Source organism: Anopheles cruzii, chromosome 3 (assembly GCF_943734635.1).
Source record: "Anopheles cruzii chromosome 3, idAnoCruzAS_RS32_06, whole genome shotgun sequence".
Classification (NCBI taxonomy): domain Eukaryota; kingdom Metazoa; phylum Arthropoda; class Insecta; order Diptera; family Culicidae; genus Anopheles; species Anopheles cruzii.
In genome coordinates this window covers 29130272-29155544 of record NC_069145.1, presented here as the reverse complement: position 1 = coordinate 29155544, position 25273 = coordinate 29130272, and the positions used below count along the sequence as shown (strand labels likewise).

At 52.4% G+C, this 25273-nt stretch overlaps 3 protein-coding genes across 6 annotated transcripts; 2 read left to right on the top strand and 1 right to left on the bottom strand.

Moving 5' to 3' along the window:
* Window positions 1-869: 869 nt before the first annotated feature.
* On the bottom strand, window positions 870-2007 carry LOC128270179 (phospholipase A1-like). Its single transcript, XM_053007585.1, has 2 exons — window positions 1152-2007; window positions 870-1090 (listed from the first exon to the last, which is right to left on the bottom strand). The coding sequence occupies exons 1-2, from the start codon at window positions 2005-2007 to the stop codon at window positions 870-872; spliced, it is 1077 nt and encodes a 358-aa protein (XP_052863545.1).
* Window positions 2008-3583: 1576 nt separating this feature from the next.
* On the top strand, window positions 3584-25043 carry LOC128274838 (retinol dehydrogenase 5). Of its 4 annotated transcripts, none has more exons than XM_053013163.1 (5): window positions 3584-3604; window positions 4517-4723; window positions 23291-23540; window positions 23879-24446; window positions 24516-25043. In XM_053013163.1, the coding sequence occupies exons 3-5, from the start codon at window positions 23367-23369 to the stop codon at window positions 24734-24736; spliced, it is 963 nt and encodes a 320-aa protein (XP_052869123.1). In that variant the 5' UTR covers window positions 3584-3604; window positions 4517-4723; window positions 23291-23366; the 3' UTR covers window positions 24737-25043. The 4 variants fall into 4 exon arrangements, with proteins under 4 accessions (XP_052869123.1, XP_052869122.1, XP_052869121.1 ...); XM_053013162.1 differs by having other exon boundaries at window positions 3584-3608; XM_053013161.1 differs by having other exon boundaries at window positions 3584-3625.
* On the top strand, window positions 17370-18723 carry LOC128274837 (probable galactose-1-phosphate uridylyltransferase). Its single transcript, XM_053013160.1, has 3 exons — window positions 17370-17580; window positions 17651-18085; window positions 18168-18723. The coding sequence occupies exons 1-3, from the start codon at window positions 17395-17397 to the stop codon at window positions 18615-18617; spliced, it is 1071 nt and encodes a 356-aa protein (XP_052869120.1). The 5' UTR covers window positions 17370-17394; the 3' UTR covers window positions 18618-18723.
* Window positions 25044-25273: the final 230 nt, after the last annotated feature.

Sequence of the window (25273 nt, the reverse complement as noted above, 5' to 3'; positions counted from 1 at the left end):
GCAGGCGATACAACCTCGTTTCTCTCCGCTCGCCCCTCCCGCACACACTACGCCGTCCTCTGCCGTCCGCTGTTCCGATGGCTACCAGGACGCATAGCAAAACGGGGCGACCCGCTCGGCGGTGGCCATTTTCCGCTGGAAAACAGTGGACCACGGTGCGGACGGTAACGGGCTGCCGTTTGGGCAGAATTTCGACGGCCAACGCAACAAAAACGGTGCACTTTAACGCGTAGCAAAATCGTCTCACGAAAATCACAAAGCACCCGACCGAAAGTTCACTTTTCGAAATGAGTTACCCTGGCCAGTGAGCGCCGCGGTGACGTACGGCGAAAAGTTTGACAGCTCGCTCGCAGGGCTGCCAGGACGGATGATTTAATAGAGCCCTTGTACTAAAATTTGAAAGGGCGACAATTTAATAATCAATCGAATGTTTTGAATTAAAGCCTAGGCTCGTTTAACCTTGGACGTACGGATACTGACCGTTGTCCACCAGCTCACCATGCCCATGTGCACCTTTGGGAAGTCTATTGAACAGGCGTATCCTTCGATTTCCTGCTTATTACCGCAAGGAACAGCAGTGAGCCTCGTCGACGAGTACTCTGCGTACAGTTCCCTGGCCGGACCGTGGGAGCAACTAGCTGTAAACGGAGTAAGACAGATTGCCAATCTAAAAATTCGGTTTTCTGGTTCGATTTATCGTTAAATACTTTCAAAATTCCACGACACCAGTGATCCGCGATTGGGGTTCGGCGAAAAGTTTGACAGGTAGGGCTGAGCGAGCCAAAATGGGAGCGCTTGTACTAAAATTTGAAAAGACGATAATTTCATAATCGACCGAATGTTTTGAATTTATTTCAAATCCGGCTCGTTCAACCTTGGGCGTACGGGTACTGACTGTTGGTCGTTAGCACGAATATTCCGGCCTTGCTATTGTTCACCGGCTCACCGCCCATGTCCACCTTTGGCAAGTCTATCCGGCAGACGCTCCCTTCGATTTGCTGCATATTGTCGCAGGGCACAGCACTAAATCCCGTCGGCGAGTAAACGGACTCTGCGTACAGCTCCCAGGCACGGCCGTGCGAGCAACTCACTGAAAACGGGGTTGGACAATTTAATAATTCTGTTTTCTGGTTCGATTTACCGTATCATACTTCCAAATATCCACGGCAGACATCCCGGCTGGTGCTGTCCCCCGTTCGGGTAGAAATCGGCCGTTCCGATCGGATCGTATATGCCTAGTGCGCCACCGTTTGTGTGTATGACCTCGACGTAGTCCGCATCCGTGCTCGCCAACCGTGCCGAAGGGTCGGCACTGGAAAAGAGGGGCCCCGCAGGGTCAAGCCCGAATATTGCTCCTGCCTTACCGCTCGTCAGTCGCTTGCCGCTCAAACCGGCCAAATGTGCCCCTAGGCTGTGCCCGATCAGTGATAGATCCGACAGCTCCAGTTCCGTGGAATTGTGTAAGAAGTCGATGAATTCGGCCATTGACCTTGCCACCTGATCGAGGCGCAATCGTAGCAGCACGTAATCCAGCAGCCCTCCGGCATTGCTCCAGTCGATCGTAATAATGTTGACGTCGTTTGCGTAGAGCAGCGCATCCTTCACGTTGTTGCAGAACGCGGAGTGCTGACAGTTGCAGAATCCGTGCACGATCACTCGGGTCGGTTTAGAACCGTTGAAGTGGCTCTCTCGGAGCGACTCTTCGGTCGGTACCAGCGATTGGCTCGCTGCTGGATTCTGTCGGGTAAACAGATGGAAGCTAACGTTGGCCGATGGATCGAACAGCGGAAGCACCCCGGAAGAGTAATAACCGGGTGTGCGTCCGGCAGACGTTAGCGCTTGCCGCCTTATCACACTGAAGTACAGATCGTCACAGTACCAGGAAGATTCGCTGTACTTGGCCGCAAGCTCGCTGTAGAGGAGCGGCTTCAAGTTCCGCTGTGTCCAAATGCCAAACAAAAGGATGATCAACATGAAACCGACCAGGTATCGCAGGTTTCCCAGCATTTTTAATGCACTAATCGGACGATGTATCCCCGAAGGATTACGCTCTGTGACTAACGAAATGATCATGTCTCTTCGAACCCGTTCGTCCCGTTTCTGATAACGAAAGTCTAACAGACAGGCGGCCTGCCTGCCTTATCGGACCTTCCAGACAGTGTGTACTATCGGTCAATTATCAATGGTAAGTTTTTCTTTTGCTTTTCTTGAACCGCCCATAAAGAAACCTTCACCAAAGACCGCGAAACGGTGGCCACACTATCACCCTTAGAAACGTGAAATGTGTGCCCAATGGGTAAAGACGACAGAATGGGTCAACTGCTGCAGAAGATCGCCCACGGTACGGTGGTCCGGCCCGTCTGCAATTACCCCGCATGGTGTCCAGGAAAATCCATTACGGACGATTCTTCACGGATCTTGGACTTTTCTCTCAACCTACATTGCCCCACCGGCCACCGATGACCGGAATAGGGTTCCACACTAGGCCCGGTTTCTGGCCTAACGTTCGGCAAAGCTGCCCGGCCCGGTGTGGTTTGTTTTCTGTGGCGGGACGATTGGTCCAATCCGCGGTGGAAGTTGTTGGTCATGGAACAGCAAAACCCGTTCCGCTGCCGGACGTGCCGGACAACTCCGGGTCAACGCGGAGCGTCGATAATGTTTCACCCAATTTTAAGGTTACCTCTGACCACGACTCCGGACGACTTCTTCGGCAATGGGAATAACGATTAGTGTTCCAAATGGGACCAGACCACAGGTTTCTGTGCCTGGTTGTGGGCAGCCGATCCCTGCCTACGGAACTTAGTTTCCATTTCATTTACGAGTTTGTTTTCGTTCGTGACACTTTAGGCAATCTTAACGGCTCGCTGCCGCTATTGCCCAAGATTGTCGCGGCCAAAGATTGATTGTTTTCGGTACGTTTTGGCTCAATTTTATAGTCTGTTTCGCGCCGCGGCTCCAGCTATGACACACATTGGTGTAGGCGGTGTAGATTTTGTGCGCCGGAAATTGGTGGGCTATTTGCTCTGAATAACCGGTGCATAACCGATTGGAGCTTGTGAATAATCGAGCGTCTCCCGATGGACGGAGACAGTTGAATTGGTTCAAGTTTAGTCGCCGACTCACTGGACGGCAGTGTGCCAAACAAATAAAGTCCAAATTGCTTCCATTTTACACCAAAAAACCAACTCCCAACTGCCCACAGACGATCGTTCGGCCAACACGCCGATGATCGCAACATGAAAGCTCTCTGCCTCGCGTCTGTTCGACGCGGCGCTCCGCTTCCACGCACAAATTATGCTTCCCTTCATTTCCAGCATAAAGGCGCCGGCCCGATACAACCCGTTGCGTCCTGCGAACCTTCTCCTAAACCGGATCGTCGTCGCAGAGCGAGCCGTATACGCTCTTATGCGCCGGTGTGTATGTGTGCATGGAAAGGTTGGACCGCGGCCGGCCCCGTCGGGGGGCCTTGCCGATGCGAGCATAGCCGAGGCGAAGATCGGGTGGCCAGTTCAGGTTTAGCGTTCGGTTGGTTCGCACGGAGCGGACCGTTTTCATTTTCCAATCCCCAGGCAGAGCCAGGCAGGGGAGCCAGTGGCTCCGATCGGTCGGTGTGTTTGCGGTTGTGGTACGATACGTAGCGATCGGTTCGGGACCCTAGAGTCGACCCGCGGACGGTTGGGCGGTTTGGCGGCCCATAATGTTGGGGTATGGCGGCTCCGCGGGCGTTGTGTTGACTCTGTGTTTAACGATCGCGTTCGATCGCGTGTTTCAGAGGAGAACGAAATTATAACCACAGCGAAGTCTGCCAAATGTGTTCGTGAACTGTGGCTTAGAGTGGAGTAACTGTAGAAAGCGAGCCAAAAACAGTTAAATCGTAAAAGCCCACAAAAGATAGCGTTTGTCCACCCAGGGACTATCGTACGAAGTAAGGCGCAATCCGGGAGAAGAGCGATAGAGAGAACCAAGTGCCAAGAATGCGAAATATTCGGTTTCAGTAGCAGAGACGGCTCCGTTGGTCCGCCGTGGACCGTGTAGAGTAGATATTTTATTACATCTCACCATTTTTCTCATATTTCGCGGTCCCTTTGTACCCTTTTTCGTTCCCCTTTCGGTCTTTTGCGCCATTACTTCACGATTAGCTGGCACACACACGGGGCTCTTGGGGCAGTGATTTGTGTTGGCCAAAGCGAAATAGAGGTGAAGCGATTTCATAATTGTTCAATCCCCCTTTGCGATGTAGTATTTAAAAAAAGTAGAGAAAATTCCGCTAAAAGTGCTCGAAACAGAAAAAGGAGAAAAAACAACGAGGAGTGGAAAATAGAAACGCCCAAATGGTGGGCAAAAAGAAGTAGTAGAAAATAAAAGCGGCGAAAAAAAGATACGACCTCAATCGGTCAGTAGTGTCGCCAACCGTTCGCGCAGCCCACGTTCGGTCACCAGTCGGCCAGTGGAATTCGAAGATATCGGTTAATATTCCGTAATAAGATTTACCCATTTGTGCCTTTACGCGGTGTAGTCGGGTGTCTAGTGAAAGCTTGCAGCAGCAACAGCTGAAAACAAACTGTCCACAGCCTTGGCGGGTTGTCGATTGAACGGTGCGAGTGGAAAAAGTTGATCGTTAACGATCCGGAGCCAATCAATACCGAGCAGAGCAGTGTGCCGGACGCCGCGTCGCCACCGCCGCACACGGAACAGGGGCATCTTGGACACTTCGTTGCCTTAGGTATGTGCTATGAAGATATCAGCCAAAGGGCTCCCAGCAGAAAGGGCTGCCTTAAAGCGGCATCGTTAAACAAAACTGAAATAATTGGCGTTCGATTCGATAAAGTTTTCATTTTCTTAATTGGCGCCCCTTTGGCGGCCGCGATGCGTTGACCATTGAGTGAGCTAATGACGCGGACACGGCCCCGGACGCGGACGCAATGACATGTTTGGTGCGCCTTTTCACGCACGATCGCTTAGCGAAGATCTATCGCAATGTTTACTAATAAGGAACGGGGACTCATTGCACCGAAACCAAGCGCTGTACCGTAACCTCTACTCGATCTTGCCGCCTTGTGTCGAATACTTCCCCGTTCCATCCTGCTCTTGGTACAGCACAATCCAATTACACGCTTTGTTTGGATTCTTCTTTGCCACCGGAGATAACGATCGGAGAAAAGCAAAGATTATAATCGCATTACTTACACCGCTTCGCCAAACCAAACGGAAGAGGACATGCGCGTGGAAGCAGCATCCGACGACGCTGGCAATACCACCGAAAGACGCAGCCCTGGGTAGCCCCGAGCGGAGCCGGTTTTTCGGTCGGTTGCTGTCCGTGTGGAACGTTCGAATCCTCCCGTGTTCGAGAGTGTATCCCGCCCCGAGTGAGACTTCGTGAGGCACTTTTGGCAACGGCCACAGGCCGCAAAAATGGCCGCCAAACGAATGGCCTGCTGCTGCGGATCGTCGATCCGGGCGTTTAGAGTCGGTCGGCCACGAGGGGACGGGAAAAAGTTGCCAGACCAGTTTTGGTGTCACCTGCACCTCGATGAAGCGACACGGATGCTCGGATGATGCTTTGGCCTTTGGGGCCACACTCAAGCTGACAGCCATTTTCTTACCATTGGCGCGCCTCGGGATGCAGGTGCTTTCGGGAATCGCGGTCAACCCCGAAAAAGAACAGCCTATAAGATGGCCTTTTTTAAGGTTCTCTTCCCGAGAGGCCCGTAATCAAACAAGAAAATACCTTACGAGCGATCCACCGATCGGGCCATGAATATTCCATTAGCGGCAATTACCGCACTCCCGGGCGGTATTTCCTGTTCCGGTGGACGGCCCAAGCCTCCGCACACGGTTCGTGCCTTGCGCATGCGCGCGCACGTGCATTCCTCACCATAAAACAGGCCGGCCCGCTAAAGACGCTAATTTTATGTAGTTCCTTCGTGGGGTTCCATCGTAAAGCGGTGCTGGGTACGACAGCTACCGTGCACCTACCGCCCAATGCAATGGATGTCGTGACGCGGCCCCGGAGTGAGCATGAATTTTTTAAACCCCTTAAAACCATTAACAATGCAACTGAACAGCCCAGCTGCCCAGCTGCTTTGTGCTGCATACTTTCGACGCGGGCCTCGGGCTCGTGCAGGGGGCGCATTATGAAAACACAGTTTGTCACAAGGACCGCCTCGGGTCGCCCGTTTCGATTGGAGCACGTTTCTCGATTCGAATGGCTGTGGCAAACTGGATGAGGAAATTCGACACCCGACGCACACCGGGGAGCATAAATAGGCATCCGAGACGAGCAAGGAGAAAATTTATTTACAAACGTTCGCTCGACGGCGGGCCGGCTGGCCCTGGGCTTAGGCTTCGGGGTTTTGTGGTGTAAATGTGTTCCTGAAGAAGTGTGATTTCAATTTGCTGTCGTCGAGTTTCGACCCGAGAGCAACCATATTGGAGTCGGGACTCTATTTCTCTTTGTTGACGGTACACTTAAGTTTGGAGCTAATGGTTCTTCCAACATGTAAACGTATCTGTGTAGGGTTACTTGGCCTCTTGCCCTCTACTATGGAAGATCTCGTCTATGGAAGATTGGTGGGATCAGCCGGGAGATATCCATTACGAGCTACCAGGGTCGAAGGCCATTTTAAACTGTGTCTCCGCGCATTACCCAGTCAAGAGTGGTAATTGGATAAACTAGAGCTCGAAAAGATGTCGATGTCCATGGCCCCTTGCGGGACCTGCTGGAACGGAACGATTTTTTTCCTAATCGGATGCTGGTTAGCGACTGGGACGCATGGCAGCGTGGCTGTCCAGGGGTGTCCCAGGTCCAAGTGATACCGGTGCCATGTTACCGTTTCAATTTTCACGATCATAACACCGGAACCGAGAGGGGCGCCCGGAGCCCACCCGGAGGCGCGCTGCGAAAGGAAAAGCGCATCAATTTCTTGGTTCCATGACGAGCGGCTCTCTAAGGCGCTTTGGAAAAAAGGAAACCTTTGAAGAAGCAATAAACCAGGCGAAACAAAATGCACCGATATGTTGGCTCCAAAGTGGCCTTTTTTGTTAGTTTGTCTGTGCCTGCTAGCTTCTTTTTGCGGGTGGCCGCGGTGAGTGTGATCGATCGTCCGACCCCCGCGTAGGGGGCTCTCGATACGGGTTTGGTTTCCCCACCGCATCCACCGAACCGATCGCTATTGAACGCGCAAATCTTCGCGTGGGGCGTGGTGGCTTGAAGATAGCCGAAGAAATTGGTCCGGGCTCGGCGACGGGTGGTCTCAAGGAAAAGCTGGAAGGCTGGCCGGGTGGCTTTTCTCCGAAAACCGCACGCCTGAATGCACCGCTGAGCAAGTGAAAGAGCTACGCTGCGCTGCAGACGATGGAGGGGCGATGGAGGAGAAATGTGCATCATCCGCCCCGCGCCGGGATCGGCCGAATTGGCTGATGATGATCTGCAAGCGGAGGTAAATGGTAGTAATGCGATAATTTTCACGTACGAAACACGGGAAACACTGTGCGGGGCGAGAAACAGCTCGAGATCGAGAGAATGTCTGTGGGGCGGCGGCTTCGTAAATGCTCTAATAAGTGCAACACAGGCCTCATGGTGGGGTAACATAGCGTGGAGCTGTATGCCAAATGTAGACATCGAGAAATTGGATCTTCGTTGGAATTGGATTGGACCTTCACGAGGATAACTGAGCGGACCCCAGTCAGCTACTATCTCAAAGTAATTCCATTACTTAGGGACCGTCTTCGAGTTTAGCCCTAATTAGTCCAGTGTAATGTCTCTCGCAGTCCCCACAGTTTCTTGATCTGAACCAACATAATTAGGATTGGTCCTGAAACAAGAGAACATACCATAGAGCATTAGAAATTCTTGACTGAATGCCAGAACTGCTGTCGGAAGCATTGTTTTCAGTTCCAAAATGTTGGAAAACGAACCGAGAACTCACACGTAGCTAAGTCGAGATAATTGCAAAACAGCCGCCGCGTCTTCAATCACTGGCGGTGCCGGCGCCAAAACTGATTCGATCTCCCACTTTCTTACGACAGATTGTCCGGCGGGGGACAATGACAATAAAATGGCAACGAACGGGGGTGAAAATAGCGACGATAATGATGACGACTCGGAGCGAAGACGGTGTCCAATTTGTGACTATCAACCATGACCAAGGGCACCGTCACGCGCAATGGCGGATCTGCGGACTTGTGCGCGGACGCGTCCTCGCACACCGGGCGCCGACGGAGGCCATGTGGGAATTTTCTCCGTCCCGTCCCGTCGTCGGTCAGTGATGCGTGCGCCAGTAGGCTGGTGGCTTCGGCTTCGGTCTCCGGAAGTGTGGCGTAAGCCATTTCCTTCCCCGTTTGAATTGACTTTTCTTCGCATGACGGATCGGGTGACGCGCGAGAGCTTCGGAGCGACCGGCGAGCGACCGGTGGAAAAGTTGTGTCACTCGCACTCGAAAGCAGATCGGAATCGGTGGCAGAGGAATGAGCGAATGTGTCAACACGTTCGTTTCGGGTGTAGAGGAAAGAACATTTGAACGATCGGTAATGGGGGTGCAAGAAGCTGAGCCACCGTCCAACTGTTCTCTCCGTCCAACTCTATTTCCTAGTGCCTCTACGTCCTGACGTATTCCTATTTACATGAGTTTTGGTGATACTTATCATGAACTGAAACTGTAATAAGCGAAGTATTTGTGGAATCATGACTTTTTTGAGTTTCAATATAGTAGACTACCATTTGAAGCCGATCTTGAAAGCTTTCATGAAACATATAATCATCATACATCATATTCATACAATTTCCAAATGGCACTTATCTTTACCCATTGAAAGGCATCGGGCGAACCTCCATTAGGTTTCAGTTCAGGCAGTAGCTTGAGGACCGCATCCAACCGAACCCTGACGGGAGACTCTTCACGAGGGTTCGGTCGGTGGCAAAGCGGGTCGGACGGCAAATGTCCCTTGTCCCATGATGAAAGCAGCAGCAGTACGACCAACCGATGCACATCGTTTCCTGAGCGCGGGTCTCCCGCGCTGACGATCGACTGCGCGAAAAGCAGAACCGTAGGCGTGTGGGGACCATAAAGTATGGTGGCCAATAAATAATCGATGGTCGAGCGCACGCCAGCTGGATGGGGTATCTATCGCTGCCCACGAAGAGCGGAGCGGACCCCGAAGCCGAGTCCAGCGGTAATTGCACACGAAAACGGTGCTTCCTTCGCAACGCGTTGCGAGTTGGCCACCGTCAGGAGGTCCGGAGTGCGCGAAATAGGTAAAAGCGTTTTCGCTTTCGCATACTGCCAAGCTGGGTAAATCGCTGGAGTAAATCGGTATATTAGGCTGGGAGGGGCATGAAAAGCATGAAAAGAAAAATAACCCGAAACGTAAACACGCCGTCACCCGGCCAGGAAGGGTTGCCGCGGATGAAAGCGCAAGCGCCGGTAATGACGGCGAAGCAATTTGTAGCCGTAGCTCGGCTCCCAACTCGCTCTGGCTTGGGTGCGCCCTGGCTAGCTCTTCGCCGATCGACGGAACTGCGCGGTTCCCGATCATCGAGTGGCCACGGCACTTCGGTGGTCGCAACTCCGGTTTGGAAGGTTTCGAGCAACGTACGGCGTATTCGGGCTTCACGAGGGGGGCCCAACTGAGCCTGGTTCGCATATTTTGCTTGGCACCGGTGAAACGGTGTTGTTGTGGGTACGGCAGGGCTGGCACGCTTCCGGTACGGAGGGGCCGTCGGATCCAGGAAGTCGCGTGGATCGACTTTGTTTTTGCGTGTTGTCCGGCTGGGAGCGGCGAGCGGCGTGTTAATGAAAGGGTGTGTGTTTGCCTAATAACCTCTGGATCTGTGGAAGGAAGTAAAACAGTGAAAAAATTCTATTACCTCACGGAAGTAGAACCGTACCTCCTGAGAACCCTACCTTCCTGTTGCTGTGTTTGTGAGCCACAACATAATGGACGAAGTCAAGATCAGTTGTGAACATCTGTCAGACGGTGGTGCGAGCTGCTGGATGTAGGCTGAAAGTGTCTCTAACAAGTGTCCCCTTGGCGCAGTTCTATTCGATCACAAATTATCTGAATGTCACAAACATTTGGGTCACAGCTTGTTGGCTGCATATGCCAAGTTTCCCACACGTTCCGTTCACCATTTGGGCGACACACTCTTGGAGTATTTCGCGAAGGCGAATCGCGATGCCAATGCTGGTCCAGTCAGCGGTCCGAGTCGGTGAAACGATCCATGGTTTCTCCCACACTGCCGCTGAGTAGGTGACTGTTGGCCACGCACGAACCAGCCTCGCGAGGCGCGCGTGGTAACTGTTTTTATTGAACGCTCGCGGTATAGCGGTGCTCACCATCCGCCCGGTACCGGTAAATTGCACCTTCATTGCGGATTGGGACACAGCCACACAATGACAGTTCGTGGCCAGTCCCGCTTGCTCGTCCAGTTGCGCAGAACCGCCTAGCCGAGCGAATCCACCGCGGTTCGGCGTAGACCAGAGATTTAGGGTACCTTCTCCCGTTCTCAGCCAACTCCGCTCAGCTTCGGACTTCTATTGCACGGATTCTCCGCACATTTGGTCCATTCTTCCTGCTACTGGCCGGCGGCAATTGGCCCCTGGTTGGTTGTGCAAAAACGTCACACGCGCGCGCAACCAAACGCGAGTCGCGGGTCCGTGAATGTTTTATAGCACCAAATTACGTCCTGACCAGGCAGGTGCCCGCGAAGTCCGCGATCAGGTGCCAAACCGTTCAATAAACGCCATTCACTGGACCTCTTTCGTTCACTTCTTGGCCATTCGGCCTTTCGGCAAGTGAAGCACCAACACCGCACCAAGGTCAGTGTGCAGAATGTCCACTCGGTGTTCGGTGCTGGGCAACCGAAGCGCAACCGAAATCGACCGCAATAACATTCAGCCACCGCCAGCCTGCCAGCTGGCCATCGTGGCGTCGTCCGAAAAGTCCGTCAGGCTAGAGACCATTTTGTGAAAGTTGTCGAAGGGGTGTCGTCGTCGTGTTCGACAGTCGAGTCGCTCCGTGTGTCCTCGTTTCGGCGAACCTGTTCTGCGGCGTGAGTGGCGTTTCGATTCCTTTCGGCACGCAACCGTGCCGCCGTTGCGCGTGTGTCTCGGCGCAATGGGGGTGTGAACTGAGTGGACAATGACCCCACCCACCTGCGAAGGCCTGAGCCGTATGTAAACAAATCGGTCGCGATCTCGTGACGATCCACACCTTACCGGGGTAGACCGACAACATAACCTCTTTCTCTCTCTCTCTCTGTGTTTGGGACCTGGTAAGAGGGCACCGTAAAGTGATCCACCGGATGGTAAACATGTGTTCTTTACGAATCAGGTTTCACCTTCTCCACCTAGTGGTGGTCGTCACCAGGGGATGACGTGATCTACCCAAGTTGGTGTGTCTTCAAGTGTGCCACTTTAGGATGTGCTACATTTCGGTCGGTCGATCAATGTTTTCATTAGCAAAACATTCGGAGTACATCCTCGGGCCTTTTAGCTGGGCAACGAAGACGTCGTTGCCTTACATTTTAAACATCTGTCGAATGTGGCTAATGTATCCTCACCGAATCAATCCAAACGACGCCACTCCTGGCAAGTTAGAAAGGAGGAGTCGGCGTGGAGCTACTAATTGGCCACAATCTCCAAATCGAAGCGCAAAGTCGATGATATGATAACGGCCGTGGTAGTCCTTCACTACCACGGGGCTAATTAGTGGCTGCACGTTGATACGTCTCGTAACTGAGCAGTAAACATCGGCAGCACCAGGCGCTTCCAAGTCCCAGGGCAACCTCAGTCGTCCCGTCACGGTAATCGACGGCATTGCTTATGCTTATCACAGCCGTGGTACAACTTTCTTCGTTTTTGTCCGTCATGAATTGAATTCCGACACGGGTCCGTTCGTCACGTGCCGTTCGCCATTTCATATTTGTATGCGCTTTTACTTTGGCATCGATTGGCAAGCATAAGCATGACGTCGCGCGCCAGGTGTGACTTGCAATCAGCCAATCATTTCGAAGGCTTTGAAGCGAAGCTTAGTTGCGCTTCAGCATAGCTCCTCTGCGAGTCGACAGGGCGGATTGTGAACACGGAGTCCAGAGTCTCACTAAAAGATATTCCATGACTATTCCTTCCCTAAATCGGAACCCTGAAGCGCGTTCTCAAATGCAATAAAAATGGATGCTCGTATGGAGGTGGTCGCCCTACTTCTTCTGGGCCGCTCAACCATCCTGGGCAGCTGATCGAAAATCGATCGCTTATGAACGGTGCCCATAAATCATTCCTCTGATCATTGTATTAATGCTGCTGAATCGGCTGAAAAAAACACACAACCATAAATCATTAGCTCAATGCGCCCGCTGGTGGCAGCCCTTTCGGTCACACACTAATTGTTGGCGATGTTGCTCGCTATGCGATCAGGAAAGCTGGGCCATGCCAAGGCACTCGATACGAGGCATCGAAAGGCACGAAGGCACTACTGGCACAGCACGAGCTCCATTGAAGCGCAAAACTGGAGCGCGGTTCCGTGCTGCGCCGCAGCCGTCGATCGGACGGGAAATCTGCCAAGATCAAGCCCGCTCCGTGCCCAGACCCGTGCTCGTCGGGTTGTTGAGCAGCTTGCCAAACATTGGTCTTACACGATTCTAAACTGTAGTCCGTGTAAGTAAAGCGGCTCGGCATAGGATTGTAAATGGCAATCAGGAGGAGGCCAGACCGCGAGAGTCTGGCCAGGGGAAAAGAAAGTACGAATCATCGCCATCAGGCCTGATGGCGGAGGATAGCGTAATGGTTACATTTTTTCTAGCTAATCCACACGTTAGCAGGGAGCGACACTCTGTGTCAGGCTTCAGTGGTAACACGCCGTGTGGTTCCATTTTCATGCCCTCTTTCGTTGGAATCGGACGATCGGCCTGAAGACTTCCCGATGGCCATGTTATGCAAGATTCGCTGGAGACCGTGATGTTACCAGAAGGGCTTTCCTCAGGGAGATCAGATTGTCGGCTGCTTTTGTTAGCTAAGAATTACCTACTCTTAGTTCACGGACAATAGCTGAAGGTAGGAAGCAAATTTACGGAAACGACGATGCAAACCACCCCAAAGACCATGACTCTAAAGGACTGCATCGCTCAGGTCCGCCTCAAACTCACTGACAGGTCAGATTAAAATGTTGTCTCTAAGACCATTAAACTATCCAACCTAACGATCCAGTTCTAGCCAACTCATTTTACACGTTCGTTGCATAACACCGCGCCGTGAATCACCCGCGAAGGAAAGAACGGAGCCTCACGACCGCCGAACTAGTCGAGTTCGTGATCGTCAAGTTAGGGCGAGTTGTTGAGACGTCGTCCATACATAATGGTGGCACGGGTTATAGGTGTATGGATATAAACCACAAACCTCCGCTAATTGCTTTGCGGCACGGCATATTCTCGCGTCCGTGAGGAACTTGAGCCGGTCAGCCCAGCGGTGTGGAAGTAACGCAAGGTGCACCACGATCGTTAGTCACATGCAGCCGTTCACAGTCTGAATGGCAACCAGTGGTTGCGGAGGCTCTCTCAAGTTCAGTGTTGTATTCGAGTGCCCCCCCTACTTCGACGGAGAGGTCTGTAGCGCTCCTCCAACACTAGAACCCACCATCGGACGGGGGTCGTGTAGCAAATCGGAACAAGGTGATCAAGAGGATAAGATCGAATCTTCTGTGGAGGACTACACAATGACGACTGTTAATACAGCATCGGTGTATGTGGCGAGATCTTGTTTCAAGCTCATTAGCTCGTCGAGCTCAGGCACTTTCACCAGCCGGAACACATCGGAGCCAATTTTAACTACAAGCAAAGCAAAACAAAATATTCCTCTGTCCGCCGAGAGACATGCCATAAACTTCATGGTTACCTCACGTGCCACACGCGTCTTGACCGAGCCGCTTTTTGTTGGTGCGCTAATTTAACGTCCACCACAAGCTGCGGTATGTGTTTACCTTCAGCCATGTCTGGACAGGCCATGTCTGATAGCACGCATTTTTGTGGGACTTTCGATTTTGACCGAAATGTCCCCGCGCGTCGCTGCGGGTATACTCACGTTCACTTTATGACGACTCTCCAAAACCGACGGCGATGACTGCGACGACGACAAGGAAGGAATCGACACCGTATCGGCCTCGTACGGATGGCCTTCGCATGATTTGGAACGTGCGGAGAATGGTGACTAACATTTTGGTGTACCTCTGGATCCAACAAGCCCCTAGTTCTCGACCTTTCCGAGCGAGTCCTTGCCGTGTGGTGAGACTGGTTTGCGGCGGTGGAATTGTTTTCTCGCAACGCAACACACGTATGCGTACCCGACCGGCCGAGACTCCCCAAACAGGTTGGACAGCTTCAGCCTGATAAGCCTGACCGTTATCGAGATGAAGGTGCCCACTACACTACACAGGCAACTTTGGCATTTCGCGTTCTCTCCCGTGGCCCAGCTAGCAACAGGTTCTCTGCAACAATCGAAACCGACCGAGGAATGCGGTGTTTGAAGCTTCACCAATCCACCCGGCGGCTGTTGGGAAGCGATCACATCTGGTGGATCTGGTATGGCCGATCGTGAGACTTTGGAGCGAAAACGAAAAAAGGTTGGAAATTGTGAAACTGAACTCTTCACTCGAACCAATCCAAACACTTCTAATCGCCTTCGGTTTACTACGTGTGGAACGGACCTTTCACTTTCCTTCCTGTCGGCATCACGCCAGCTTCCGGTTGTTTCTGGATTACTCTTCAATCGACCTCGCTGATCGAAAGAAAATCGAAAACAACACATTTTTGGCCAACGAAAATTTGGTGAAAATGATGATCGTCATCTTTATGTAACCGGAAGATGCAGCCGCAAACTGCGATGATGATGATGATGGGAGCTGGCCGTTGGCATTACGATGTGAGGTGCTCCAGATACAGGGTGCGCGAATCGATGGACTTTCCATAGGTGATCGGTGGCAAAACAGTGCAAAAAAGTGGACACTTATGACCATTAATGTTGAGCTACGCCGGGCCTAATGATGTTTAGCTGTTCCGCCGAGGGGCGTACTATAGGAGCGCCAATTGTATTGCTCCGAACGGAATAGAGAGGTCCACTAACTGCTTCCTCTCTCGTGGGGCAGCCTTCAGTGACTCCAGCTTTAGAGAAATCGTAAACCACTCTTCGAACGCGCCCCTTCGTAGCGCTTATTTTAATAAACATCGGTGGCTCCATTAGCTCCATCAATCTCAGCGAAAGAGAGAGAGCAGTGCACCGCTAAGCAGGTGTCGAACACTCGTCTCAACCTCGCCGTTGACCGATCGAAGATGTATGCAGAAGGTGATTCCTTCGTGTAACGACGCGGGTCAGTTGTCGCTTTCTCGCCGTACGCAGCCTTTTTATGCCACATTGCACAACCGCTGGGCGGTGGCCAACGGCCCCAATGACGACGTCACGGCGTACACCGGGGCCGTCGCACGCCGCGGACGATACGCATGGTTCGGTCCAACCCGGGCCGCCGGGCCGGGCAGACTCTGAGCGATTTAGGCTCCGTCCAGGCCGTACGAAAACAGCTTACGAAATCGAAATCGAAAAGTGGCCACTGCGTCGCGCCGCGCGGTGTTTGGTTTGTTTTTGGTGGTGGGCTTTTTATTTACTCATTCATTTGCTTCTGCCTCTGGACGTGCCCCACCGGAGAGCTGTTGCATGTCTGATAATGGACGTTTCACTCTTCACATTTTCTGATTCCATGGCGATTCAAGAAAATAGCGAAAATCCATTATCGATGGGGGCCCAAATCAAGCGCCCGGTTTTTGTTCTCTGTTGCAATGCCTCGATCGCCGTTGGAGCTGGTTTGTCCCATCGATTGGGGTTGGTCTGTAGAAGCACTAGCATTGCAGCTCCGGCGCATGTCGAGTGTGGCGTTGCCTAGGCGATTAGTGCGATTTGTGGTTGTGCATCGGTCCCTCCATCGTACATGGGCTGTCCGTTTCTTTTGCCGTCACGATTACGCCATCGCCGTGGCTTTTATTGTTGCTAACCTGTCACCGATGAGGACACGAACGGGTTGGGTACACCTGTTTGAAATAGGAGTTTTTGCAGGGTTTTTGTCCGTGCCCGATGGTTGAGGTAGATTTAATGCCAGCTTTGTGGCAAGACCCGTAACCTTTGAATGTAACACTCCACGTCAGTGTGTGGATTATATAGCATGACTGAAGTTACGGACAAACTGGGAAAAAGATGGATCGTCGTCGGAATCTTCCCTCTCGAAACCAATATACTTCAAACGCACCGATGATGACTCCACCAAAATCTGGACGGAATCCCGAGTAATTAAAGTTAGATTTTGTTAGCACAGCACCGCTCTGCGTGTCGTTCACTCTGGACCGTACCGGCCATGAAGAGAGTAAGATCATCCGCTGAAAGTAGTGTGTGTGTCACGGTTCGGACAGGAAAGAAAATTTATTACATCACGTTCGGCGGCGTTGCTTAATTTCCGCCAAATGCCGAGCTTTTCTTCTCGCCATTGCCGTGTATCTTATCGTTTGGGTGCCTTAGTATACTATGGGGGGCGTATGTGTGACGGTCGCCGGTTACCCAATCCGCGGTAGAGCGGCTCTAGGTCCGAAGACTTAACGAACCAGCGCCTCTTAATGCTAGCGGTATACGGTGTACCGAACTGTTTTCGGGGAACCGTCCGGGAACAGAACGGTACCGGTCGGCTGATTTGAAGGCCCAGGTTTTTTTGGTTTCCGACAAACCGGATTTAAGAAATTAATTAGCGCATACAACAGAGAGGTTTCTGATTGATGTCTGTCGATTGATGCCTCCTGCCAACATCTCGCGGCCGGTAATGGGCCTTGTTTTGGTCGTGGAGGATCGGAAATAGAGCCCTTTTCGTACGACTAATTAAGATAAAGCCCGGATTTCCCACAATCGGTGGCTCTTTAGAGGAGTAGCTTCAGCTGGAGCCGATCATGAATGATCGTTGTAGACAGACACATCACATAGACAGAAACCGAGAACTCCATGATCGACGCTTCCCATGGTAGTTCCGGAAGGCGAAATCACACACAATTCCTACCTTGACCATGTGCCTCTCTAAAAGCTGAGAGTGCGCCACAAGCTCCACTGTCGCACGTTTTTTGATAAGGGTTCGAAACAAATAACTACATATTCCCGAGCTCTTAATCCGGAAGATCGGTGTTCCGGAGCACACCGAATTCCGTACCGACTGGCAGCACTGAAGCGCGTGCCTCTCTGTTGTTGTTGTTGATTCGCTCGCGCGAGTTGTTATCACGCTGTCACCGCTTATCAATGCTCGCGACCAACGGTGGGGCCCACGATTAAAAGTTGCACACTCTTGTTTGCATTGCACGGGGATCGATGGGCAGTTTGCAGTGAAATGTTCGACCCGACTGATCACCAGCACCGGCGCTTCAATCCGCTCAGCGGCCAGTGGGTGCTGGTTAGTCCGCACCGCATGAAGCGCCCTTGGGCGGGTCAGGAAGAAATACCGCCGCTGGACGATCTGCCCGAGTTTGACCCGACCAATCCGCTCTGTCCTGGGGTGACTCGCGCGAATGGAAACGTAAGTGTGTCCGTCACCCCGGCTCCGGCAGCTCAATATAAGGGTTCGTTTCGTTGCACGTTGTTTCAAGAAAAACCCCATCTACACTTCGACGTTCGTGTTTACGAACGACTTTCCGGCCCTGCTAGAGGACGTTCCCGAGCCGACACCGAGCGATGATCCACTGTTCCAAATTGCGCCGGCCCGCGGAACCTGCCGGGTGATGTGTTTCCATCCGAAGTCGAACAAAACACTTCCCCTGATGGCCCCCAAGGAGATACGGAACGTGATCGATGCCTGGATAGCCGAGTACCGGACGCTGGCGGAGCGCTACTGCTGGGTGCAGATCTTCGAGAATAAGGGCGCCACGATGGGCTGCTCGAATCCACATCCGCACTGCCAGATATGGGCCTGCTCGTTTCTGCCGAACGAGCCGAAGCTGAAGGATGAGAAGCTGCGCGATTACTACGCCAAACACGGCACGCCCCTGTTGGACGATTACGTGAAGCAGGAAGTGATCAAGAGGGTAACGTTGAACAAGCCCCCGGGCGTCCGCTGTTGGCGTACCGCCTAATAATCGCGCCATCGTCTCTCGTGTCCCGTCCCAGGAGCGTGTGGTCATCGAAAACCCGGACTGGCTGGTGGTGGTTCCGTTCTGGGCCGTGTGGCCGTTCGAAACGATGATTATCTCGCGCAACGGCAACAAACGCATCTCCGATCTGACGGTGCAGCAGATCAACAATCTGGCGATCGTGATCAAGGAGCTGACCATCAAGTACGACAATCTGTTCAAGTGCTCCTTCCCGTACAGCATGGGCTGGCACGGTGCCCCGACGGCGGAACTGGCGTCCGGGGGACACGAAGCGACCCGGCACTGGACCCTGCACGCCAGCTACCTTCCCCCACTGCTCCGGTCGTCGACGGTGCGCAAGTTCATGGTGGGCTTCGAGTTGCTGTGTCAAGCACAACGGGATCTGACGGCCGAACAAGCCGCCACCCGACTGCGGGAACTGTCCGGCAAGCGGCACTACAGCGAGCATATCGCTGCCCTGCGCTAGGTGATCGCTTATCGCGTCCGGTTCGCTGCCTGGCCTTGCATTGCGCTTGATAACGGCCACCCATTCCAGCTCGAATGCCAATAAATTGCATAATCTTAACGATTAAAATCAACTTCAACGAGTGCTTCAATCACTTCGCCTGCCTGTCTGCCGGGACGCCGGGTCTGTTAATAATTGCGTGTCGCCTTTGGTAGCACAAGGGCACTCTTCAACGCCCTTCCTGCCGCAGCACATTAATTCGGTTCTAAATGACACGGACGCCACCCGCGGGTACGTCTTTCGCACCGCCGAGAACCTGCGAAGCGCGTCGGGCTATAAACGCCAAGCAAAAGAGAATGTGCCAAGGACTCAAGTGAAGCGTAGTTTGGCGTAGAGCCTCTGAAGAAATGTTCAAAACCAACCGTGACCTTGGAATGGGGCACGTTGCCTCAACTTTGCCCGCTCACAGCGGCAGTCCAGCATTCCGGAGAGGATCGTAAATAAAATTTCAACTCCCAAAAGCCAAGCCACCGCGAACCCACAAAGCACCATCTGAATGATTTGAATTCAACAAACGCCGTGTGTTGGGCGGACAATCTGGGACCCGGGGTTTTGTCAACAGATTGATATTCGTATTTTTTAGCACCTTTGGCCGCGAACCACAAGATGCCACGGTGCTAGAGGCTCTCCGTCTATCTCTCAATCCAGCAATCCGCGGCAGCGCGGCCATTAGTGTGCGCAGCAATTTACCGCATTCCTTCGGAGCCAGCCACACACACACACAGCTGTGCGAGAGATCCGCGTGCAAGGTTGTTGATCGACGGATGACCGCACCCCGCCGGAGAGACGCGGCGGGTAATCGTGTAAGCTTTATTTGCTGTGATCTCACTTACACTCACCGACCCAACCGCGGCACCAGTTCAACACGACGCCCCAGCCACACCCTTATGTTGCGTAGACCTCGAACATGGCCAGCGGGTGATACGAATTACCCGTGGCCCGTGGCAAGAGCCTCGCGTATCTCGCGCGCCCAGTTTGTTGTGTGTTCGCGGGTCGGTGTTTGCATACTCCGCAGTTCTTCGGACGAGTCACCTTCGAGCCTCTTGGTCGGGCCGTCGGCTCACGAATTACGAGCCCGATTCCGGCATTCGCAGGTTTGGCGTGCCGTTACTTCAGCGTGCCACTTCCCTACGCGCGAGAGCGATCGTAAATTGTGCGTTGTTTTAGTGGCGGACAGACGTCGTTTGGAATGGAACGATGCCGCTTGGCATTCCGTCGGTGCGCTAGTACGGGATCGATTCATGGCCGCCAAAGTTGGTCAAGCCGGTTGCTGAAGAGAGGTACGTGAAGTGGCTACGCCGTTCGGAGAACAGCTTAAACAAACAGTGGGCCGCCACTTTGGTGTGACCTTTTTGCGATCGCGCGAGGGCCAGGCATTTGTGGAACTGGAGCGAGCTGAGAGCGGGCCCTGCAGCGGTGGAAGTGGATCTGCGTGCACGTGCGTGATTTGCGTAGTAAACATGCACCGCTGCGCGTGTAGCCGGGGTCGCCGGCGATGGCGATGCTGGCCTAGCTGCCCAATGCTTTGGCTCGGGCAGGGTCGTGCGTGCATTTCCTAAACAAATGCGTTGAAGTATTTGAAGCGGATAGCTGTCTCATTGGTGGTCCAACGGCCTCATGTTATTGTTAAATACTTAATGCTTCGATTCGCTTCAATTGAAGGAAAGCTTTTGCTTAGAAGAAATAATTAAACCCCACGAATCACGAATAGTCAGAGAAGCGTCAATCCAAGGGTGACGCTTTTGGCGCAAAAGGTGACACTTTGGGGACGTTGTCCCTCGCTTCCCCGCGCGGGTGATTGTCTCACCCGTCTCGAATTATCCCTGCCCGCGGAACCATGAAATGGATGGGTTCGGAACCGCTCCGTAGTAGCTCGCGGATTGGCCACTTGTGGGACATTGTTTCAACCAAATGCACCGTGCCAATGGCTTTTCGTGGCGCGAACCGTTCGAGCGTGGAACAAGCTGGGGTGCCGGTGTGGAGGCTTTAGCGTCGCCATCGCAAACCTAATCGCCCCCCGCCGTCCGGCGCAATGGCACCGTGGACCGGAGAAGAAGCAATTTAACAGCATATTCGCACGATCGTCTCTCGGGGCCGCTGTCTGCCGACACGGTGCTCAGTGCAGTCAGATGCACAAGTGCACCGTGGACAGATTTGCTCCTCGAGCGATGCACGACTGAGCTTTGTCGGAGGATTGAAACGGCAAAAGCTAATCGTCGGCCTACTCGGAGCACATTGTGCGGTTCAGTGGGTAACCGCATTAGTGACTGTAGTGGCATTCGTTGTTGCAAGCCGCATTACGACTTTTGTCGGATCACCCCGGATGGTAACGGAAATGTGACAAAATGTGTAGAAACGCTCAAAAGAGGTATTCCTTTAAATGGGGTAGAGGCTATGTTAATGGGGGGATCTATCAGTGTCTAGCATATTCTTCCCAACACTCCCGCAGATCGATGGTTTGTAATCCGATTAGCTTGACGAGATGTCTAACAACACATTGTCTAGCCTAATTTTCAAGCTTAAAGCTCTAAAATATTGGTTAAATTCTAATAAATGGGCTTAGTAAAAGATATCTGGTCATAGCTCATTTAAAAATTTAACGAACTTTAAAGACACTTCAGGCGCTCAGCGTAGTACAGACCTAGTTGTAGAGTTGGGCATGTTATTGCGTTGGAAAAAAACCCAACCTGGTGATGACAACCAAAGAGACTTATTTTTGCCCCAACTTTATCAATCATTCCAACAACAATGGAGCGGACAACAAGCTAATAAACAATACTCAAGCAAAGCCAAGCATACTGAACCAATGTAACATACAGCGACTTAGCAAAAAGAATGTCAGAAAGTTCTACAAATAAATAGTACAGAGGCAAGAGTTGAGAGTGTTCTCTTATTTGATTGGAATCTAATTGTAGCATTAGACTAGATCACTACTAAGATCACATGAAGTAAATCATAGCGGGCTCCGAACTTGGACTTTTTTGCGGTCAGAATGCTACGGGGCACCCTGTCCTGCGGCGCACTGAAAACTGTGTAAGCAAGAGGCTAACTGTGAGCCCGTGTCTATAATGGTTGAACCTTACATATGACGATTCCCTCGCCATCCGTCGCCGTTTAGTCGAACAAAACGGCCACTAGCTCTGCCATCATCCGGTTCCGGGTGTGGTCGTTGTGAAATTTTCGATTCTATTCAGTCTTTGGCCCATCTCCGACGAGCTCCGCCGCGGAGCGGGTTAATCGCGGTTCGTACTCCGCACCCTCGGCTTCAAATGGCGCACCTTGTTTCCCGCGACCTTGGCGGTTGATGATTTCATATCGCCTCGCCCGATGACGATCGATTTGAAATACCCTCAGTGCGGCGCAACGGCGTCGGTGGCGATTCTCGAGGAGGAAATAGAATTTCAAATGAGATTTGACGGACGGAGAACGGACGGACCGGGAGACAATGCTCGATTATGGTAGGCATTCGTGAGCGGCGTCACCTTAGACGGAAAAGTTTAACGATCCATTGAAATGGACCGTGCTGTAAGTCGCGCGTTAGATGCTGCGTTCGAGCTCACATAGGAATGATCGAATGAGACTGGAAGTCACGTGAAGGTCGATTGGGTGGAAGTGAACATAAGCATGGTTGGCTTAAAATGAAAATGGCCACCGGATAAGAAAACCGAACTCTCCGAAGCGTATCGACTTACGGGTCGCCCCGCTTCGACCATCATCATTTTGCAGTAAATTTATTGGCGTCAAGCGTGTTTGGACCGGGCCTACGCGGCGAGCTTGACGAGCGTTTAATAATTCATAGACCACTTTTTTTCTGTTTCATCTTATTGACTCCGTAACTCACAACTCATAACCTGGGTGGGTTGGCGACCACCATAAGTTACGCACGTGCATCTCGTGGTGTTCGTAAATAATTTTTGCCTGTCCGAACCGATTCAGCGCCAAATTGCTTTTATTTGTTGTACAATAAATCCGCATAACCGTGACAATATTTGGCGAAAAGTGTATAATCCGTCTTTACGTCACCCGTCTGGTTGTTTAGAGTGGTTGTTGATTGAAAAATTCGAATCGCGTTTGAAATATGTAACGCTTTTTTCTTCCACTCAGTCGCTTACATCGCGAAATGTTTGAAGAGCCACGAGAACCGAAATTACCGATCGGTTACTCGGTGTACTGCAATTGGAAATGATGTTTCAATCGCACATGCAGACGGTGAGAGTAGAAACACCCGCGTGGCCGAGGGAAAAATCCACCCCAAACAACATGGCGACGGCACAAGCGTTACACAAACACCGGCTGCTTCCCGGTTTGCGAGTATGCGCGAGATGAATCTGCGATGATCGTGCGTTACGATCGGCCACGGGTTTGATTGGCCAACTACTTTCGCTTTTTGTTAATTCGATAAATTAAATGACTGGCCGAAGCAGAAAAATAATTACTCCGAAAACCGGATGAATATACTGTCTGCGGTCCATCCCCTCGCCGCTGATCCGACGCATGTGGAATCGAATTATGAAACCACCGACCGAGAGAAAGAAGCCGATAGTCGACGCCCGCGTGTGGTTTTGGGCTCAGGCCCCGAACTGCTCCTTCGTTTGGAAGATGTTTGCATTTTCATGATGTTGTTTCCTTTACAGGTTTTAACCGGCGCGACCAGCCCTCTAACGAGGTGAAAATTTCGGAGGCCATCACATCGGCTAGCGCGCGATCAAGATGGAGGTGCAGACCGCGCTGGTGCTGACGATCCAGCTGATCGCCCTGTTCTCGATAGCCGGCGCCCTGCTGCTCTATCTGCTGTGCAAGGTGCGCGGCACCCGCGACGATCAAACTGGCGTCCAGAAGGGATCGATCCTGGTGACCTGCGCGGACACTGCCCTCGGCTTGCAGGTAAGCCGACTCTCGCCCGGTTGGAGGTTCATTTGATACTCTCAGTCCTCTGGTGGCCACTACCGTTACCGGCTTCCCACACGTGTATCGGAAGGTGCTACAGTATTCGAAACTAACTTTCACGTCGTGAACGTTGTCTAGTTCGTTGTCGTCACAAATGCCTGGGTGCTTTCACCAAGACGTGCGTTGCATGGGAGATGCGCCGGACCCATCACGGGGTGCTTAATGAAAATTAATGTTTTGATAAACTCCACAAACACATTTAATTAGACGATTGTGTATGGCTGTCCCCGTGCTACCGAACACTAATTGGTTCCACTTCTCGGTTTCCTTTGTAGATTTGTACGTTTTTCGCCAGCAAGGGACACCGGGTGTTTGCGGGTATGAAGGACCCCGTGGAGTCGCTGCCCGCGAAGCTGCTGCGCGGCTGGATGAAGATGCGGGAAAACTCGGACGCCCCTGTCAGTGGTTCGGTGGTGCCGATGAAGATCGACGTGACGCGTGAGGATGTGCTGCGGGAGGCCGCCGAGTCGATGGGAGCTCATCTGAACGCCGGGGAGCGAGGCATCCTGGCCGTGATCAATACGGCCGGTTCGGTGTACCGCGGGCGCATCGACTCGCAGGACTCACTCCAGTGGGAGAACATGTTCAAGAACAACGTGATGGGCTGCCTGCGGACTGCCAGGGCCTTCATTGGACTGCTGCGGCCCACCCGTGGCAGGCTCATTCTGCTCGGCTCCGGCAACGATGACGACGGGTTGACCGTGTTCATGGCGACCCGGAACGCAGTCCAGGGATGTGCCGATGCGCTACGCAAAGAGCTCAGACCTTACGGCGTTAGTGTGGTGACACTAGACTCGCACGGAGTGCCGGCAGAGTCACTCTTCAAGGCACCGGTCCCGTACAGTAAGTAGTCGCCGCTCGATGGACCGCTTCCGATTGTCACAACGGCTAATCATTTTCGTTAACTTGCAGCAATCTCCGACGAGGAAGGCGTTCCGACGCAATACAGCGCCGATGTTTTGACCACTTCCGCCCTGGGAGTCATCGAGCGGGCGCTCTACGACAACCGTCCCAGTGAGACCTACTGTCTGTCGGTGCCAAACAGCAAGTTCCAGATGAAGCTGCCCTGTCGGTCATCGTTGAAGATTTCCGCCAACCGCACGACGAACCCGAAACCGATACAGAGCGTCTGAGCGTCCGGGCCCGGACCAATTTGGAGCAAGGAACGAACAAAACGAACACATACGCACTAACTCGAAGTTAGTCTCCGCTCTGGTCCACGCCAACGCGACGCCACGGGACGAGTCGACGGGGACCGTGGACAGATTTCAGAATTTCTTTGTGCCTTTTCGTTTGCCTTCTTCCGTTTCGCTAGGTTTGAAGCATTGGAACGTGTCATCTTTACTCACGCTCGCGTCTGCTGTCTCTCGTTTCGATCGTGAACGCGACCGGCCGGTTTTTGATAGTGCCTAACGCTTTAAAGTGGGACTCAGGGCTCAGGGCATTTCATTGGCTTCCAGTCGCACCAGTTTCACCGTCCCGGCGCTGCGAACGAATGCTATTTTTCCCATTGTAAAATTTGTTTATTGTAAGCAAATGATATGATTGTTTTAGTGTATAGTTATCGACAGAAATACAAATATATTTCGCTCATTTGTATTTAATAAAGCGTTGGAGCATTGGAATCGACTTCTGTGGGTTGCGTTCCTGAAAGTGCAAAAGGAAAGAAC